The sequence below is a fragment of the Diachasmimorpha longicaudata genome, chromosome 2 (genome assembly GCF_034640455.1).
Source record: "Diachasmimorpha longicaudata isolate KC_UGA_2023 chromosome 2, iyDiaLong2, whole genome shotgun sequence".
In the NCBI taxonomy this organism is placed as follows: domain Eukaryota; kingdom Metazoa; phylum Arthropoda; class Insecta; order Hymenoptera; family Braconidae; genus Diachasmimorpha; species Diachasmimorpha longicaudata.
The window spans coordinates 3786388-3806538 of record NC_087226.1 but is presented as its reverse complement, the minus strand read 5'-3'; the positions used below and the strand labels follow the sequence as shown (position 1 = coordinate 3806538).

Here is a 20151-nt window from a genome sequence, read left to right as displayed (position 1 = left end):
ATTCCAAATACGGTTTACAGCGAGCCCACATAGACCGCTATGAGATGGGATCTATAATTTTTTTATTCAGGCTGATACTTGACTAACAATACATCCTACACGGATATAAATTTTAGGTAAAAATGAGACCTCCAAGGGGCGAAACGAGGGACGAAGGTTAGTTTTATTCCAAAATTAGCCTACTAAATCGAAGTCGCAAATCGTCTCACGAGTTGAATGCGCATATCTTGTAACGTGGTATTTTCACCAGTTACGGGTCTCGACCGTTTCGCGATTTCCACCAGACGGGAAGTCACCTTCAGTGGCGCGAGTTGAGGGGAGAGAAGAGAACAGGGTTCTCATGGGGTTGATTTTCTTTTTTTTTGCATTGTGCCGAGTTTGAATGTCTGCGCCACTGCGCTCCTTCTGGGGACATCGAGGCCATACAGGATCGTCAGGGACCCGAGAGATGTCGTCAGGCTTCTCGGGATTGAGAGACGTCACTGATCACGGAGCCACAATGCAGTCCTCGAGGACACCGGAAGTGATGCAACAATGGAGACACGTGGCTGATTGGCGCTCGGAAGGAAAAGGACTGAGAGTGAAGGAGGAGAGACGATTATCTCTCTGTTTGCAGGATTCAGGATGCGCTGAGAAGTTCTTCTCAGGAAGGTTCGACTGAAACCTACTCACTCGGCGTCGCCAAGAGCAAGGGCGCATGCGTTAGGAGTTAAGAGCGCATGCGTTGCGAGCGAGGCCAGCTGTCGCGCATGCCTGATTAGCGGGGATTGGTGGAGAATGACGTCGTCCCCCCTGCCCTCATATCATAGAGCACGTTACCCACCTGTTGCGTACGGCACATGTGTCGTAAGGGCACACAGAAAAATCTTGTAAAATTGGCGTGAATTTTGAAACTATATGATATTTAGTTTTTAAGTCCCAGTCACACATTTATATAAGAAAATTTCAGGTTGGTGCACTCCATCAAGTATATGATATTTTCAAATTTCAAAGTAGAGAAATATTCCCATTACCTCAAAACGGTTCATGACGTACTTAATAGTAGAACTTTTGTTAATAAGAGACGTATGTGCTCACCGTTACACATGAGGGGACCAGTTCGCTAAAGAGGCTTCGATGTGGATTTGCGAATTATGAAATGAGGAATCATTTTCTATTCAAATTGAATACTTCCCATTAACGCCAGAGAAAAAAAAGGATAAAACATCACACAAGCGAGAAAGTGATCGCGATTATATGAAGCAAACGGTAGTTACCAGATATCAGACATCGAACAATATCCTGTGTATCCTCTTCAAACTTTTCCAAGAAAAGCTCAATTTCGTTAAATCACAGATATTGATTATTCTAACCTTTTTTGATAACTTTCCATTTCGTTGTGAACCGATTTTTTTCAAATATCTCGAAAATCAATAAATGGAAAAATGAAGTTTTGTCAAAATTATAAAATAAAAAACGTACAATTCGACATAAATGAGATATGAATATTGTAAAAAATGCATTGATAAACTGTGAACAATAAATATTTTGTTTGTCAATTGGTACTACCTTCGCTCCACCCATTTTCCAGGATTTTTACTCGACATAGCAAAATTTTCAGATGGCCTGAATCAATAAAATAATGTCTGGAACGTGTCTTTTATTTAAGTTCAAGACATTTCCTTGGTCATTTTCCCGTATGAGCGCACTCACAAAGGAATTTTTCCTTCCGACAGGCAGCATTTCTTTCTATTTCGTGCTTTAACTTCAAAGGTATGCCGAATGCTCTGCAAAACAAAAAGTCGAAATTTAATCACCTTGGGTGTGTGCAGATGTCCCTTGATTATTTTTCCTATCCAAATTTCAGCCAATAGAATTGCACTATTTGTTGATATGTTGTATAGCCTACCCCGAATTTCAGCGATTATTTTTCCCATCCAAATCTTGGCCAATAGGATTGCACCATTCGACGTTCTTGGAAATTTCACTGGAAATTTTTCATGTTGCCTATATAAAAAAAAACAAATGGTGAAGTAACCCTCAATTGTATCTGACAGATTGGATGGCAATTCGTTGAAAATTATAAAATATCAACAAATTGTGCAATTCTATTGGCTGAAATTTGGATAGGAAAAATAATCACATATAATACCACAAGTGGTTCAAAATTATCGAATATTTCCCGATAGATTCGTTGCAAACAAATGAAGGAGTCAAGTTTTTCAGGCTAAAAAATCACGAGTGCGAAGCACGAGTGATTTTTCCTGAAAAACTTGACGACTTCATTTGTATGCAGGGAACCTAGAGGGAAATATTCTATAATTTTGAAGCTCGAGTGGTATTCAGGGGATTATTTTTCCTATCCAAATTTCGGCCAAGAGAATTGTGCCATGACATGAAAAGAGGTTTATTTGGTTAAGTGTCGTTTGTTTACCAAAATATTCAAAAAATTATCGCATGTAATACCACAAGAGCTCCGAAATTATCGGATATTTCCCGATAGGTTCGTTGCAAACAAATGAACGTGTCAAGTTTTCCAGTTTAAAAATCACGAGCGCGAAGCGCGAGTGATTTTTCTGGAAAACTTGACGAGCTTATTTGTTTGCAGGGAACCTTGAGGGAAATATCAGATAATTTCGAAGTTCGAGTGGTATTCGGGGGATTATTTTTTGCATCCAAATCTTGGCCGATAGAATTGCACCATGAGACATAATTTTCAACGAATTGCCATTTAATCTGTCAGATACAATTGAGGGTTACTTCAACATTTGTTTTTTTTTATATATATCAACATGCAAAATTTCCAGTGAAATTTCCAAGAATATCCGCTGAAATACCGTGTTGACTATACAAAATAACGTCGAATGGTGCAATCCTATTGGCCAAGATTTGGATGGGAAAAATAATCGCTGATATTCGAGGTAGGCTATACAAAATATCAACAAATGGTGCAATTCTATTGGCTGAAATTTGGGTGGGAAAAATAATCTCCTGAATACCACTCGAGCTTCAAAATTATCCAGTATTTCCCTCTAGGTTCCCTGCATACAAACGAAGTCGTCAAGTTTTTCCGGTTAAAAAACTTGACTCCTTCATTTGTTTGCAACAAATCTGTCGGGAAATACTCGATAATTTTGAAGCTCTTGTGGTATTATATGTGATTATTACCTTTTCGAAATTGGAGAATTCAATAGCTGAAATCATTTCGAAAAATTTCAAATTATGTCAGCTTATCGCTATTAATGACTATGTTAATAGCCTACAGCTATTAAAATTTTCACGAGTCCACTTCCCGGTTCAGAAAATATTATGTTTTATGTTTATGTGAATTCATTCAACTGAACGAATTTCTGTATCGGAAAACATGGACTAGCGTATCTTAGCAATGTTAAGGCCGCCAAGTAACTATACAAAATTATTACCTGTGAAAAAATGTTATATGATTTAATGAAGGTAACGTTTTCTACACGACACCCGACGAATACAAAGGCAGGACAATAATAGTATTAATTCGAACTTGAAAAAGAATGTAATTATTTTCGGATATATTCCCTAATGTATCCTGAAATTAGATTGTTTTTTTTTACTTTTTAGTACAGATGTTATCAATGGAGAAGGTCACCTCAACCGAACGATTCTACTATATTGCACAGAGTTGTTCAATAAACTCCTGCAGGCATAAACATTTCTAAACTTTACAACATAAAACCTCATACATAAAACTGGATTTGACCCGTCTCTTGTTCAGTTCGGTGCCGTTCACGCTGACGAAAATGTTTTTCGGGAAATTGAATTCAGTTTCTTTGGTCTACATCTGCTTTATATTCTACAATATGGCCACAGGTAGATCTTTATGTATACAATATATGACTACAAAGTAGTCATATATTGTAGTAGCGTTGTTGTTGTAGTAGTATTGTAGTGTTGTTGTTGTAGTTGTGTTGTATTGTATATTGTATGTAGTCATATACAATATATGACTACAAAGTAGTCATATATTGTAGTCATTTTGTCGGGTCTCGTTACATACCACCTGAGGGTCGACTATCTGACGTCACCGGCAGGAGCTCGGTGGCTAATACACCCACCCACACGGTGACGCGCATCCAGAGGAATTCGTTACACACCTTTGGACAGTACCAAATCGTGACGATTAACTAGTCTAACGATGCCTCACCTATCGACACAATCACATTAAATTCGTACTTGAATTAAAACCTGTAATCATTGACTAACGCTTCGGCGAATAAATTCGTTTCTCCCACCAATAACCGCAAATTCTACAATTTGACGTAACTACTTGGATATCCTTAAAAAAGTTGACCCATCTACCAGTCGAGTTTACGAGTTATATTTCTGAATCTAAGGAAAATGGTGGAATATCGGTAATTGCATTGATTGTAGAACTCAATGCACTACACAAACAAAGTTCGCCATCAAAATTTCAAATTTCGTTGATTTTCTTTCTCTCAAACAATTTAACAAAAAAATCATACATTGGCAATCAATGACGAATCGATAAAATCGATTAAAATGTTTTGCAGTCATATTTGGAATTTCAACTATTCAGCCTAGAATCTTCAAGTTTTTTGAACATTATCGTGGGAGAGAAAAAAAATCATCGGAAAATTTGCTAATTAATCACAAAAAATTCTGATCTCATAACTTCTTTCGAAATAGGGTGACAGTGGTTCCGCTTTCATAATCAACAATACAATTTTTGGAGTGGTGGTATCAGCACCATTTGAGAGGAACTATTATATTTTAACGGACGTCTTTTACTTTCTCGATTGGGTTATGAATATTATTGGCATTCCGGGTGAATTGGACTTCCTGAAAGAGCTTTACTGACGAGTGGGATGTATACAATAAAACATCTATCAAAATGTGTCCTCTCAAAAGTTGTACAGATGAGTTGGAAATAAACAAAGCTTTGTGTTCCTTTATCCATTGGTATTGTGAGTGGAAAAGGAAAGTTCTATGTGATGAAAAACAATAGTTGAAGCAAAACTAAGGTTCTTGGTGTGGAGTCGAAAATGGTGAATTACATTCATGCTATGTCGTTTGACAGAGACTGTTAGGTGAATTTATCCGAAGTAAGAACATTGGTGTTCCTTCAACTATTTTTCTTTATCGCACAGAACCGCCAACAAAACCGTGTTTCTGCGATTATGTCTGTGTGTATGGGCTGGAAAATTCTGAATTTTCAAAATTCATTTTGAGAAAATTGTCAAAAAATACAGCAACATTTGTAGCTAAAAATGTCAACTTTCAAGTTGTGATAGCTATTACTTAGACAGCAGCCCGAACACGTTGAACTGTTCTCATCAAATTCAAACCGGTTGACACCTCTACGGCAGTATTTTCGAGCTTTCGGGCTACCACAGAACCAACGAGGAGACTGAAAACTTCATCTAATCTTCTTCAATTTATTTATGGCCTTCAGTAACTACTAGGATATCCTTACATAAGTTCACTCATGCTAAGCAAAAAAAAAGAAATTATAGGAAAATTCACTAATTTATTACAAAAAATCAGATCTAATTAATTTTTTCGGAACAGCGTGACAGTGGTGGTTCCACTTTTATAATCACCAATCGAATTTTTGGAATAATTTCGGCAGCACCATCATACAAGAAGTATTCCATTTTGACGGAGGTCTTTTACTTTTTCGATTAGGTTGTGAATATTATTGCCCAGCCGGAAGAATTTGGCTTCCTGACGGATTACTGACGAGTGGAGATTCATAAAATAAAATGAGCGCCTGCCTTACGCACGCCTTTTTCCCACCCTTTGTAAAGTCGACACACTTCGTACACTGAAAGGGGTTCACAAAGATGTGTCCGACTCCAAACCATACCATTTTCAAAATTGTTCAAAATGGTGTCAGGACGTCAATATGGCTTTCTGCCTGGACGCTCCACGGAAGACACGATTGTATGGTAGCGTGAGTTGGTCAGTCCCGGTACCGACAAGAGGTACGTCATTGAACATCCTTTTCGACATCTCGGAAGCCATTCACAACGTGTGGTGGCCCCTAGTCCTTCAGTCTCTGGCGGATCAAGACTACCCAAAGAATGTCTTTAAAGTGCTGCAGAGCTACTTTGACAATCGGACCGTCAAAATCGCCTGGAGCGAGCAACAGATTTCCAAGCCGGCCTCTCGGGCTGTCCGCAAGGATCAGACCTCGGCCCCGCTTGCTCAATGCGGTAGGATGAAAACAACCTTGCCAGGTTATGGTTTTCGGAAACCTCGCATGGTCTATTAATCTACTCTACTTACATAATATCAAATACTTAGGCCATTACCCACTGCCAAGGGGGGGTTTGGAAAAATCCATACTGTCGGCCGGTTCAGATGGCCGAAGGACACTTAGCAACCATGACGGCACCAGGTCACAAGTGACTGACGCAGGCATGGCTCCCGCGGGGACACTCAGGGCGGTGGTCCTTGGTGTCAGTCTGACACCCAGAATGTGAAAAGTGGATAAGGGTATTTGGGATTAAAAGAGATAGCTTAGAAAGAAAAGGAAGAAAAGAGAAGTTGTAACTGTAATTCGCATTCATATTTCCAACCGGGCCAGGGTTACCCGGAGAAGGTTACCGGGTTCCTGCCCCACGACTCCCGTCTCCGACAACGAGAGCTGGTTGGCCTCATTCATTTCAGCCACATGCATTCTCTATAAAATTCCGCGAACACGGCGAATGACTCCCTCGACGACACTAGCGCTTGTGCCGCCTGGCGGCCCTGCTTGCTGCAACATCATGTTCGATGCCCTCCGCAACTTGTCGCGGTCATGTCGGCCGATTCGCGTAAGGAGTTACAGAGGATAAACCAAGCTGCCGTTGACCACATCTCTTCGTGGTGCGCATCAACGAAGCTCTAACTGTCAAAGAGCAAAACACAGGCAATTGTCCTATCATGCAATTTGCATAAGTTAGCTTCGCTGCGGCAGTTTAGACCGGACCGGGTGCGAAAGCGAAACTGTCGCGTAATCCCGATATTAGAAAGCCACACACCCGTAATTAAGACTACCGGACAAAATTAGGTTTCGAGGTAGCGTGAGATACCTCGGGGTGCATTTCACAAATAAAAATATATTAAAAAATCAACATGATTGAAGTTTGTTGCCGCATAAAAAAAAAATTCCTAAAAAGTGGTAAAATATAGGCGTTCACATGAGAGTAACCCCTTAAATTATTGACAAGATGAAGTTTTTCAAGGTTATTCAATACTGGAGTCACGTCCCAGGTTGTAGAGTGTCTAGGTTCACTCGGTTTTTCTCTGAATACTCCTTTTAAAAATCTAGAAGTTAATCCATCTTTATGTATATCTTGAATCGAAAGAAGAGAAATAGCTGAATGGAAAGTGTTTATGGTACCATGGCTTACTCCACTTTAAAAGGGGGGGCTCCGTTCGTACTTGTTCAACTGTACAAATGGTCAACTGTACACAGAATTTTCAGACAATGAGAGCACCACTGTGCAGGGATTCAACTGTCGAGAGAAAAAACTATCAATCTCTACCTTGTCCACGCTGTTTAACCGACCCTGCACCGCATGTACAGATGTGAATATGCCTAGTTTTTTGAATCAATTAATACATTTGGTGATCAATATCAACGAATTCAAAACTCAGCGATCCAAAAATTCATCGAACAGCGAATTGATACCCATGTCAAAATAGTCGTTATTTAATTAAAAGGATACTCATTAACATTGTTTCTTATGGGCAGCTATGGCTGCTCGTCTTCCAATGAAGACTAATGCAAATCCGCCGGATTCATGTCTTTATTCTCACATATTTGAATGGGGAAGAGTTAATTTTTTACTGAAACTCAACAGCACCTACTTAGATTCAAGGCGATGAACCGTTCCGAAATCAATGGTTATAGTATTGAAGAAGACGATCATAGAGATGGGCCTACGAAAGCAATCATATCTACTCAAGATAACTCCAAATTACTGAAGATTAAGAGGATTAAAGAAGAATGGACAAAATTAACGTTTTACGTCTCCTCAATTCATGACTCATATATCTTGGTGACTTCTGAAATGAACAAACGGAATGGTTCCGAATCGTTACGTGATTGGTCTTTCTTCTAATTTGGTCATTAGTATTGGTATGACGAATACGAAAAAAATTATCCAATTTTGAGCAAAGCAAAAATATGATTGTCAGCAAAACGAGCAAGCTTTCGAACTGACGAGACTGTGGTAAGTTATTGAAATACATGGCCTATTTGCACGTTGGTCGCCCAAGTGAAAAGAACAAGTATCGAGTCTCAAGTATTCACAATTTTGCTTGAAACATTAGCTGTATTACTTTAATTTCCGTAGCAATTCTGAAACATTTTTAGAATCGTGAATTAGATCTTTTAATTATATAAAATAAAGATTGGGTCAGTACGAAATCTCCACCGGCGTCCGGCCTGTCCAGAAGATGGTCTAAAGTCACTTACACTATGTATCCACCCGTGTTTATACAACGGGTACGACCTCACTGGTAAACTCAAGGAGAACGGTTCGCTTGTGAGGCGTCGATCTGGATTGGAGAATGATCGAATCAGGTATGATTTACAATTTAAAGTTGATGCAGAATTACCATTAACGCTTGACAAAGACATCGATCGAACATCACAAAAGGTATTAATTGCTATTAGATATGAAGCAAACGCCAGTTATGAGATATCAGGTACAAGATATTAAATTTCAGATATTAGTTATCAGACATTAAATATCAGACATCAGCTATTAGGTATCCGATCTCAAATATTGGTCATCAGATATCAGATATCCATAATCAGGAATCCTTCCCTCCCCCGCCCGGGCAAGCAGATTTATGATCGCCAATTCGAAAAGTGGACCCTCCGCCGGTTATCGATAAATGAGAGTCGTCATTACCGACCGTTCGTAAAGTACAAATCCATCATGCCGAATTCTACCTACACCAACAGCCACCGTCATCTTAAATATCCAGTACCGGAATGTTTATCTATTGTTGATGAATATGATTTCTGGAATTGTCATTTCAGGTCTGTATCTTGCGGCTTTTTTACTGGTGGATCAATATGCCTTAACCTGTGTGTGGCCAATTTCTTGGCAGGCCTGTAGCCATTGATAGGACCTCAATTCCTGGGAGAAAATGTAGGTTTTTTTATTCAGAGAATTGATTTCGGTTTTCATTTCTTAGTTAAAGTTGGGGATATTTTGAAATTTCTTCTCGTGGTAAATTTTGTATTTCCTTCTTTTAGTTTCAATCAGATGTATGATGAATGGTGGCAGCGTATAATTGCGCAAATAGTATTTAGGTTTCGGCCTGTGTTTTGTCACTTTTCCCATAGCAATGCATTGACTGCTGTAATGTTTTCTTGTTTGATTTTAGGGTAATTAAGGAGGTACCGTTGTACTTCTTCATTGAGTTATCCATGTCCGTTTTTGCGAAGGTTTTCAGCAGGAGGGTGACGGGGGTGAGGGTCCACAATGTGAATACAGGGGTCTTTGGTGATGCTCAGTTTGATCGCTAGGTGGTCAAATCACAGGTCTGGAAAGAACTCGATGTCATGGACCCTATTGTACATATTTTTGATCGAGAACAGCAGAGCAGGTTAAATGTCATTATTCCCCGAAATGATGACTGTTGCATCTATATGTAGTTGAATGTACTGTCCAGAAGAAAGAAAATCTTTGATCTGACGGTTTTTGTGTTTGTCATGGTTGACATCCCTTATTATAATAGCATATTTGTGGTGTTGCCATTATGCACAAAGAACTATGTTGCGGAATGGTATGAGTACATCAAAAAAATGTGAAACGGTTCGTCTCTAAATGCGAAAGGAAACCGAATTATTTCATTCATTTGATAGGTCAATACTGGAGCATTTTGTTTTTTCAGTTGAAGGCTCAGGGGAGCTTATGCTAGTGTACCTTTTCTTGGTTTTTCTCTAGTTATCACTGCAATGTTCCCCATTGAAAACCAATCTTCGTATTTGATGTTAGTGTTCTCATTGATATTGGCTTTTGCAAATGGATTGCAGTTAATATTATGGTTTTCCACGAAGTTTGTTATGAGTAGTTCCTTGTTGGTGTAGCTGCTGATTGTTGGAATATCAGATTTCAATTTCCTCCATTTTCGGTTATCGTTCTTCTGCCTAAGGAAGGTTCGGTAGGTGAGGGGGTCTTCAATGCGTTAAGATTGCAAATTAGGGTGTACACTTTGTTACCAGAGAAATCTGCCGCTTTTTCAATTCTGAAAGTGCCGATGAAGGTTTTTTGGAGTTGAGCGATGAGTTCTTATCTGTCGGTATTTTTCGGGTTGGTGATCTGGTTGACGTAGGAGTTAATTTTGAAGTCGTGAGTGGTCCTAAAGGCCTGGATAGAATCAGTTTTGGTGATGGTTTTGTGGAGTTTAGCTGATTTTTTGTAAATTGAATTAATGGGGGTACTTAAGACTCCGACTGGCGTCATTGGTCTGGTAGAACATTTGAACTGAACATGAACTGCATGTGATGATCATATTGCCGGTGCAAGAGTTGGTGTTATTCTCGCCCTGGCATTTTTGGCATACCAACTGGTTAGGGCAATCTGGCGGAGGAGAGCTGGGATAAACGTGGTTGTGCTTACTGAAGGGAAGACCCCTCATTCATTCGTTTGTTAAACGATCTTTCGCATGCGGTGATTACTTTAATAATTGAGCTAATTCGTTTACAATAGTCATGATCGATATCGTTGTCAACTAGTTACTGCTTCATGATGTTCGCGTCAATTTTGAATTTCACAGTAGTAATTAGCAACGCAAAGGTGGAAGGGGGGGGAGTAACCTAGGATACTTTTCATTAGGTGACGAACATTCTTTTGATCTGTGTGGCCACTTTTTAGTCTCCGAGAGAGAGTTGCGGAGTACAGACGTTTCCTTCTCGTGCCAATTTTATAGAGGCGAGTAGGGCGAAATGGGCTGGGGGTTAAAGAGACCCCCGGGACAAAATCGACCAGGGATTTTTTTAAAAACTGTATAATTGCACAATATAATAGCCGTTATGGGGTCATCGGACCTCCGAATTGGGCGGCATTTGCCATATAGTGGCTTGTCACTCACCCTCATTTATTTCCGAGTGTTGTAGTGTATACCGTGGTCGTTCTTGGTACCAGAATTGTTGTTCGAACGTTCTCGATCTTTCAGCCTGCTCTGTTATATCAGTTTTCTCGGTACTGCTCATTTTGTGGGACTAAACTTGATTAGTCACCACTCGGTTACTTTTGTGATTTTCCTGCAACGGCTCATCATCCTCTCATAAATACTAATTGTTAAGTTGCGACGTGTTTTGGTGCCATAAACTGATTATTTTTGTGGTGCCGTGCTCACAAGATTGTTCCCCAAAAAAGTAGAGAATTGGGAATATTTGCAAAACGTGACCCCAATGGGTATACATATTTTAATGAACTGAAATGAAGTATGTTGAGACGAATATTTTGAAAAGGGAGACTGCCGGCGATTGCCTCCTTGTATCGTAAGTGACGAGATATGAAATGATAAAGTCGACTTGGAAACCGAACGAAATGGGCACAATCAGCTTTTGATGGAAATCCTTGAGCAGAACCAAGCCCGGTGTTATTTGTTGTTGATTTTGCATTGATTGTTGTTGCTATTATTTCTTCCATCATAAATATATGTCATTCTGACACATGGGGTTTGTTGCGTCATTTCTCGTTGCTGTGTTTGTTGTGTCATTGCGACATTTAGGGTTTGTTGAATGTGAAACACGCGAAATAGATAAATTTGATGGAAATGTTGAAAATGCTCAAAAAGTCAGTGATAAACTATAAACAATGGATATTTTTTAAGTCAATTGGTACTACTTCCATTCCAAAGATGTTCTAGGATTTTCACTCGACTCAGAAAAATTTTTAGATGATGACTGACCTTTATTGCCGCTAGACAGTCCTCGTTAATCCACAAGTGTAATCAGCTTGTCGGTCATTTTACACTCTGTCTTAGGCAGCCATCTAGTTGATGGTCTCGAATATCTGTGCCCTACCCGCTAATTCGTTGAGTCCCTTGACACCGTCCCGGTCGACATGTATGTTATATCTGTGCATGCGGACTCGAAAACCTCCCATCTGACCTCATCGAGTCCGCTGCATCTTGTGCATAGGTGATGAGGGTCCTCCTCTAGCGACCCGCATGTTTTGCTTAGACGGCCAGTCCCTTTGCCTATTCTCGATAGGTACAGAGCCACAGGCCAGTGCCCAGTGATAAGCCCCACTACAGCTAGGAGCTTAGTCCTGTTTAGGCCCAGCAATGCTTCTGCCACATTCCTTGTGGGTCTTTTCAGGAGAGATTTTCTGTGTCAGGCGCCCCTTTCCGAGCCCCACTTAACCACAATCTTCCTGTCCCCACGTTCCTTAACCAGGTCCTTCTCAAAATCAGTGTGCACGCCTACGTGCTCGACTTCCCCCTGAAAGGCCCTCCAGCACTCGTCTTTGACTAGCTCATCGGCTTCCTCGTTGTCTATAATGCCAGGGTGGCCTGGAATCCACGCCACCTCTAGTCGATTGTGTGCAGCGATTTCTTCCATCAGCACTATGCATTCACCCACTAGTTTTGAGCAACACGCGTATTTGAGTATTGCCCTCTGCGCGCGTTTGCTGTCCGAGTAGATGAAGATCTTTTTGCCCTTGTCCCCTCTTTGCAGGATCATCCTGGCAGAAGGCCCTCAGGGCAGCTAGCTCTGCCTGGAGCACGGTCACGTGCGAGTGCAGCCCGATGGCTTTCGCTATTGCGGGTCCCTCAGACCAAACCCCCCGCTCCTGCTCGGGCGCTCGCCTCAGATCCATCTGTATACCAGACTAGCCCCTGCGGCGTCCAATCCGCATCCTTCTCTGGGGGTTTCTCCTCATCTGAGGTTGACAGAGAAGTTCCTCTGAAAATGCCATCTTGGTCGACAGGCGTCAACCCCTTGCGAGAGTAGCTCTTCCAGCTCTCTGTCTGCGCTGAGGACACCAGTATAGCCCACTCCTGGCTCCCTACCACGTTCCCTGTAGCCGAAGTCTCACAGCCGGTTTTGTCGCCTCATTACTTATAATTAGGTGAGGCGGTTGCAAGAAGTGCAGGGCCTCCAGCGCTGAGCTCGAAGTCGTCCGAAGGGCCCCAGTTATACCTAGCATCATAAGCCCGCCTACTCTCTCCACCGCCTCCACACAGAGTGGGGAGATAACTCCCTCCTGCGGGCAGCCACTCCCGTCGACGGCCCTGACCGTACTATCCCCGCGGGTAGAGTGGACAACTCTGCCCGCATGACAGCATGGCAGCTATCAATTTGGTGATCGAGGCCTCGATCACAAGCGATGCTGCCACTTTCTCCATCATGTCAAAGGATGTATTATCGAAAGCTCCCTCTATGTCTATGAAGACACCGAGGGTGTCCTCCTTCCTCTCCTTTGCGTCCTCTATTATGCCGACCGAGTGGTGCAATGCAGTCTCAGTCGATCTGCCAGTTTGGTATGCATGCTGTGAGAGGCAGATCTAGTTCACCCTCAGTGCTCCCTCTTTGAGGTGCCCGTCGACCAGTCTTTCGAGCGCCTTCAGTAAGAAGGAGATCAGACTGATCGATCTGTCGGCTTTAGCATTATCATAGCTGCATTTACCCGGCTTAGGCATCAAAACCACTCCGATTTCCTGCCATTTACTGGGCACATAGCCCAGTGCTGGGCAGGCCCTCAGTGCCGGCAACAGTCTGCGCAGTGGACCCCCTCTTCGCAAGAGATCCGGATATATTCCATCCGGACCCGGGCTCTTGTACATTTCGAAGGAGTCCGCCGCCCATCGCAGCGTGTCCAGCGTTATTATTCTTGCGACTAGCTCCCAGTCGGGATCGCCGCTTCCTGTTTGCGTCTAGTTTGCCCCAGGACACTCCCCTGGGTGCGCTATGATAGAGTCAGGACAGTGTGTGCAAACCAGATGCTCCAGGACTTCGCGCGGTTCTGCCCAGGTGGGGATTAACAACTGGCCCAGGCCTGGTCGAGGCCTGGACCAGGATAAGACAGGCCTGTCCGAGGCTTGGATCCAAGCCTGGGCCAACCCCGGGATGCAACTCTGGTCAAGCTCGGACCGAGGGTCAATCCAAGCCTAGGAATTCAGCTTGGATCAAGCCTGGGCCAACCCCGGCATGCAACTCTGGTCAAGCTCGGACCGAGGGTCAATCCAAGCCTAGGAATTTAGCTTGGATCAAGCCTGGTAAATAAAATTGTTCCAAGCCTGGCAATTTAGATTGGGCCGAGCCTAGGTATTTGGTTCGACCAAGCTTGGAAATTTAGATTAAATTAAGCCTGGTTATACATCGTCTACAATGAAAAGTCATATTATCTAATAAAAAGCGATAATTATTTGTCTCTTCTTGGAAAAATACAAAAATTTTTGGAATCAGTTATAAGTGAGAAAAACATAGAATACTGGAAATGTTCCATTGAACCGATGTTATGTAGACTTTTGGGCTCTTTTCCTCTCGGCAGCTCCTCCATCTCGATCTAGTGCGGCTGCTAACCAGTTACTGGTCGTTGTTATGAGCATCATCTCCTTTTCTGACTTCTTGTATTTGGCTTTGAGAAAGTCTGCACAGAAGACAATTTTGTATAAAGCCGCGTCACTATGATAATTATAGCTATTGCAGGTATACTGAACACTCGTAGATTTAGAGAAAAATTTTAAGACATTTTTCTAGTTCTAGAATATTTCAACAAGTCTTTTACCGTTTTCTTGTGAATAATTTCAAAATTTAGAAATAAAGGTCAAGAAATATTTTTTTTAAGAAAGCGGATTTGATAAAATTTGATTAACTTACCTCTCATGCATGCATAACTCATTGTTTTGCTGAAGTTCTTCTTTGCAACTCCGCGTGTTGCACGCCCAATGCCACTGTAAAGAAGTTGTACCGGCTTATTAATGAAGAGAGGGAGAATTGTTTTGGCATCTTTCACAAAATCATTCGAACTCGACGTCTCAGCAGTCATGAACTCCATCTGAAAAATTTATTCACAATGATTAAACAAATCGTTCTGATCTATAATTCTGGTTGTTAAAAATCCAAGCTATTTACTAAAGCAGCTCGACGTTCAGTGACTTCCTCCACATTCTCAGCATGGTCTAAATCCAGCGATTTCTCCCATTTCTCAAAATCTCCCAGTGTATCCAGTGGAATTTTCATCCCCAATTTGTGATCAACCAAAACAAATTTCTCCCCAATAGGCATCATAGGAGCTTTTATGGATTGCTTCAAGTCATTTGTGTGATTACCCATGTCCAATTGATGACATCTCCTCAAATTGCGCAATTCTCCTTTATGGTTATGTAACAGAAGGGCTAGAGATGCATCCAGATAATCAGCAATAAACACTGGAAAAAATACACAGCTATTAGTCCATTTGATTAGGATTGATGTCTTTGGAATTCAAAGACTTCTCTTAATTTTTCCTCTACAACCGAACTTGGAATATTTACTTTTTGTAGGATCATCTTGGTTTTGTTTTCTCAATTCTTGCAGGCGATCTTCGTAAATGCTTCTTCGGTGCATCTTATTTGAGGCACTGTGCGTGGCTAGAAAAAGGAGGAATTGTAACCCAAAATATAAGAAAAAATATTTAACAGAGAACTTGGATATAACGCAGACAATATACCTTGCACTGGATTCATTGACCTTTCACTTTGTAAAGCACTAGGGATTAAAGCCTCAGTTCCAGTACTTAGAGAATCAGCATCTTCTCGGGATCGCTTCGGAGATACAATTGACTCTTCTTCAATGGTCTCGAGAGAATAAGAAGTCTTTAATATACTCGCAGCTCGCTTTCGTGTGATACCAAATCCAGAGGCACTGTCCACCTCAGAATCTGTTTCAAGATCTGAGCGAGTTTTATAAAGCTTTTCAAGCTTCTTTTTAGCTTTCTCGAACGTGGCTGTGGAAGGAAAGCACCCCTTAGTGTAAAAATAAAGTGGAAAATGTACAATCAAATTCACCTGCTCTACCAAGGATCTCGATCTCATAACTGCCCCATGAATTTTGGACGGGACGCTCTTCTTGCAGCCATTGTTCGAGTTGTGGCCAATCTTTTTTAGGAGGATAGTAGCAGAAATCTTTCATGTTTTCATCAAATTTTTTTCGTACCCATCCATCAGCAACGATTTCAATTATTTTTTTCCCATCGTCGGTGAATTCTCCCACGAATTCAACGAGTCGATACCGATATTTATGGCTCTCCTTAGCACTCATTATCTACAATAAGGGGAAGAATTATTTCAACTAATAGGCCGTTGATTACTTTGATTTTGAGGTTAATCAAATGCCCACTTTTCTATATTCATGACAATAAAATAATGATAATAAATAATAAAATAATTCACAACAATAAAATAATGATAATAAATAATAAAATAATTCACAACAATAAAATAATTTCGTGTATAATAACATAACTTACCTAAAACTCTGTGAATAATGTGGCAATGGATGTATTGTACACGTGCACGTGTCTGTGGACACGCTAAAAATTGTGAAAATGGCGAACTAAAAAATTTAATGGGGTTCACAAATGAGTCCACAAGAGTCTTTCCACAACACAATGAGTCAGTCTTGTTTCTTTTTCAAATTTTTAGTTTTATTAATTCACACGTGATTGAAAATAAAAATGTTTTATTCCGGCGATGTAGAGGATGAACGCAGAACAAACGAACGTTCACCTTGAAGTCCTCAACAGCACTGAGCACATGTACTACCCCCACTCCCCACCAACGTATACACTCCCCGGGTCCGGCCGCTTACTTGCGTGTCCTTAAGAGTCGTTCACATAGCAACTACAATAAATCGTGCATGCGAACCGACATTTTTTAACTTATATTTAGAATGCTAGTACAATGAATAGTTTCTACGCGAAAAAATAAGCCAAGGAAATTTCTTGGAATTTCCATCTACTTCATACTCTCCATCATTTAGTCAGGATCCGTATGAAGCAGGGAAATGATGTACTCTTTCTTCTGAATTGTCAACGCCATGCACTTATATTTGACCTGATTGAGTGATAAGAATTCACTGATATTAGACCACTTCTTAAGTTGAAAAACTCCAATTTGTTGTGAAGGACACGGTGCACTAAATACATCCTTTATTTCTTCTTCTCTGAACCCCTCGATAAAAATATTCTTCCGATTTTCTACATCACTAAAATTTTTTTCTTTTATCCATAAACTCGTGATCTTGAATAAATGTCGATCAATCAATTGTACTATATTATTTGGTTCATTAGTACGTAAAACAAAATTATGAAAAGTGACAGACTCCAGTGAAACGAAATGTTCTCCATTGTTTAGGATCTTTTCAGTTATTTTTTTCCTCTTTACATCTCGAATCAGTTCACGTTTCTTTATCTTGATATTTTCACCAGATTCAAGAGCATTTAGTCGATTGATAATTTGGGGTAAAGGTTTGGCTCTGCTACTGACATAATTTTTCAGTTTTCCAATGTAATTTTCTCCCCAAAATGCTGAGTAATCATATAAAGAAGCTCGAAAATACTCAGCATCATCAGGTACGTGTAATAAATTATGAAATGTCATAGTCTGGGAATCATCCCCATAATAAAGTGGCAGGATTTCAAAAAAATTTATCAATAATTTTCTGGCTAATTTTAGATGGTTCACGACCCATACATTGTTGCAGAGGATACGACATGACACGTAGAGTAACAAAAAGTGCTGATACCTTTCTTCATCAAGGACAAATTTGAGTATCACCCCACCTACATACAGTAATAGAAATGCATATTGGGTAGCCTTCCAATGAGAAATATCTTCTGCATCGAAATTCTTTCGTTGAAACTCTGTAGGTATGAACGGCGTCACGGAATCCATCAATTCCTTAAAAACACGTACTTGAGCTCTCCTTAATCTGTATGGATTTTTCTCCCTATTCACCCACTTTTCACCCAGGATTTTCATCGCATTTAAGAACAAACAATGCATGATATCTATGGGGACCTGCCTGACTGCATCGAACCCAGGGATGCTTATTAGAGGTGATACGAGTGGTTCTTTCGTTATTGGATCCATCAAGTGATGTTCAGATTGAACTTGGGTATTAAAGGTGTCTTTTGTGCGTAAGGAGCATTTAGTTTTTGGATAAATTCTCTTTTTATTCCGAGTTTGACCTTCAGTCGTACATCGTTCACACCCATAGAAAGCAGTCGCACCTTTGATACATTTTAAAAATGCTCTAGCTGGACTGTCAGCGATAATAGCTGCTATTTTAAAGTTATATTTTTTACCATCAATATTTATTCCCTCAGTAATCAGTTTTCTCAATTCTTCCACAAAATCATTCAAGTACAGCGACACATTCTTGGGCTTGGATTTTCCATAAAAGAGTGCTACCACAAATGGAGTTGTCAGATACTGAGGGTGTGCAATTTTGGCTGAAATTGGCCACATTTGACCCTTTGAATGATGATAAACTCTCATTCCATCTACGTGTACCACAACACTAATTGTTTCTTCTGTGTATATATCTGAAACAATTTGTTTCTGCAGGCCATTCTCAATGCCAAGGTAAACATAATCACCAATTTCATTTTTGTGAGTGAGTAGATTTTTCGTTTTTATTTTATGTTTGAAGCCCAGCAACTTGTGAGCAGTCTGTGGCAGATCGGTAAAGCCCACACTCCTCCATATTTGTAACATTTCAGTTACAGCTTTCAACTTTATGGATCCAATATTATTTACAGCCCATTGACGTATCATCTGCTCCAAATTACAGGGTTCAGGAAATGGTGCGTTCTGCTCTCGAACCACAGTTGGCTCCTCTGCACAATTTTGCTCATCCGTGAAGTTTTCTGCATTCTCAGCACAGAAAGTTAAATTTTCTGTGAAATTTGCAACAGGAATGTCATTGGACGAAGAATCATCACTACAACTCTGGTGGAATTGGTCCATGCACTTTTTGAGGTTATACTGTTCAATATCAACCCAATCATTCTCATTTTCTTCACCGAATGTAGTCGATAATTGTTCAAGTAACACCTCATCATCACCACTGTCGAAACTATTAGTCTCATAAGACTCTCGGAATTTCTTCAAAATTCGATATTTCCTCACTCTTTCAGTCGATTTATAATTATTGCGTGTATTCGACGCCATACTAGTAACGATAATCCAACTACTCGGATATGGGAGATTTCACACTCGCTAACTCGTTTTGATAAGAATTCATGAGGCAAAACACTAGCACTAGCACTGTTGTTTGTTTTTTGAAATAACTACAGCTATAAAATTAGCAGCTGATCTCTGACGTCAGCCGTGCAAGAAACTGCCGTATAGTGAATCCTATGACAAGATCTTGTCACGTGACGTCTCTAGAGACGTCACGTGATGGGAACTATATTCCCACTAAAAAAAAAGTACTGTGGAGATAATTTTTTATAATTGCTAAGAATCGTTATTGATAATTAGTCTGGTCCAAGCCTATGGCTGTCAAGATTTTCATACCAGCTCTAATCTGGCTTGACCGAACTCATGTTGCCAGGCTACAATTAGCCATATAAATCTAGGCATCATCATGGCTTGGGTGACGCGTCCTACCCTGAGCCTTTCCCCCAGGTTTCTCTCAAAGAAGTCCCAGTCGGTGGCCCTTGGGTTTCTGCGCAGGCGATCCTGTTGCAGCCTGGGACAGCCCTTAATGTCAAATCTATTGCGTCGACGGTCGGAGAGTGTGTCCTCCCGATCCACTATCCAGTCCATGCACCGCTCCGCCAGTCGGCGGTTACACATGGTTATGTCAATGATACATTGATAGCGTGAAGTGACAAATGTGGGTCTAGAGCCCCTGTTTAGGATCTTCAGATCCACATTTGCCATAAATTCTAAGAGAGCAGTGCCCCTACCACTGCATCTCTCACTGCTCCACACCATATTCTGCGCGTTCGCATCACATCCTATGATGAGTGGCAGCTTTTTAGATCTGCAGTGGTTCACTAGATCTTGCAGCCCTTTAGTGGGTGGCAGTGTCGGAGAATCATGCGGGAAGTAGGCCGAACGGAACACAACGTCCTCCGTCACTTCCTCTCCCCGAAGCCCCATGACAACCACCACCAGGTCCCTGTGACAGAAGCCATTCCCCTGGCGCCGCATGCTTTTTTG

General features: G+C 40.9%; 1 protein-coding gene and 1 long non-coding RNA gene across 2 annotated transcripts; one reads left to right on the top strand and one right to left on the bottom strand.

Moving 5' to 3' along the window:
• The first annotated feature begins 3463 nt into the window (after window positions 1–3463).
• LOC135159780 (uncharacterized) lies at window positions 3464–4924 on the top strand. Its single transcript, XR_010298455.1, has 2 exons — window positions 3464–3822; window positions 4660–4924. It is a non-coding gene; the product is annotated as an uncharacterized LOC135159780 (long non-coding RNA).
• A 9431-nt stretch (window positions 4925–14355) lies between these two features.
• On the bottom strand, window positions 14356–16578 carry LOC135159778 (uncharacterized). The gene is made up of 7 exons (XM_064115818.1): window positions 16446–16578; window positions 15985–16240; window positions 15648–15923; window positions 15472–15567; window positions 15071–15366; window positions 14816–14993; window positions 14356–14585 (listed from the first exon to the last, which is right to left on the bottom strand). Exons 2-7 carry the CDS (start codon window positions 16235–16237, stop codon window positions 14452–14454), a joined length of 1233 nt encoding a protein of 410 aa, XP_063971888.1. The 5' UTR covers window positions 16238–16240; window positions 16446–16578; the 3' UTR covers window positions 14356–14451.
• Window positions 16579–20151: the final 3573 nt, after the last annotated feature.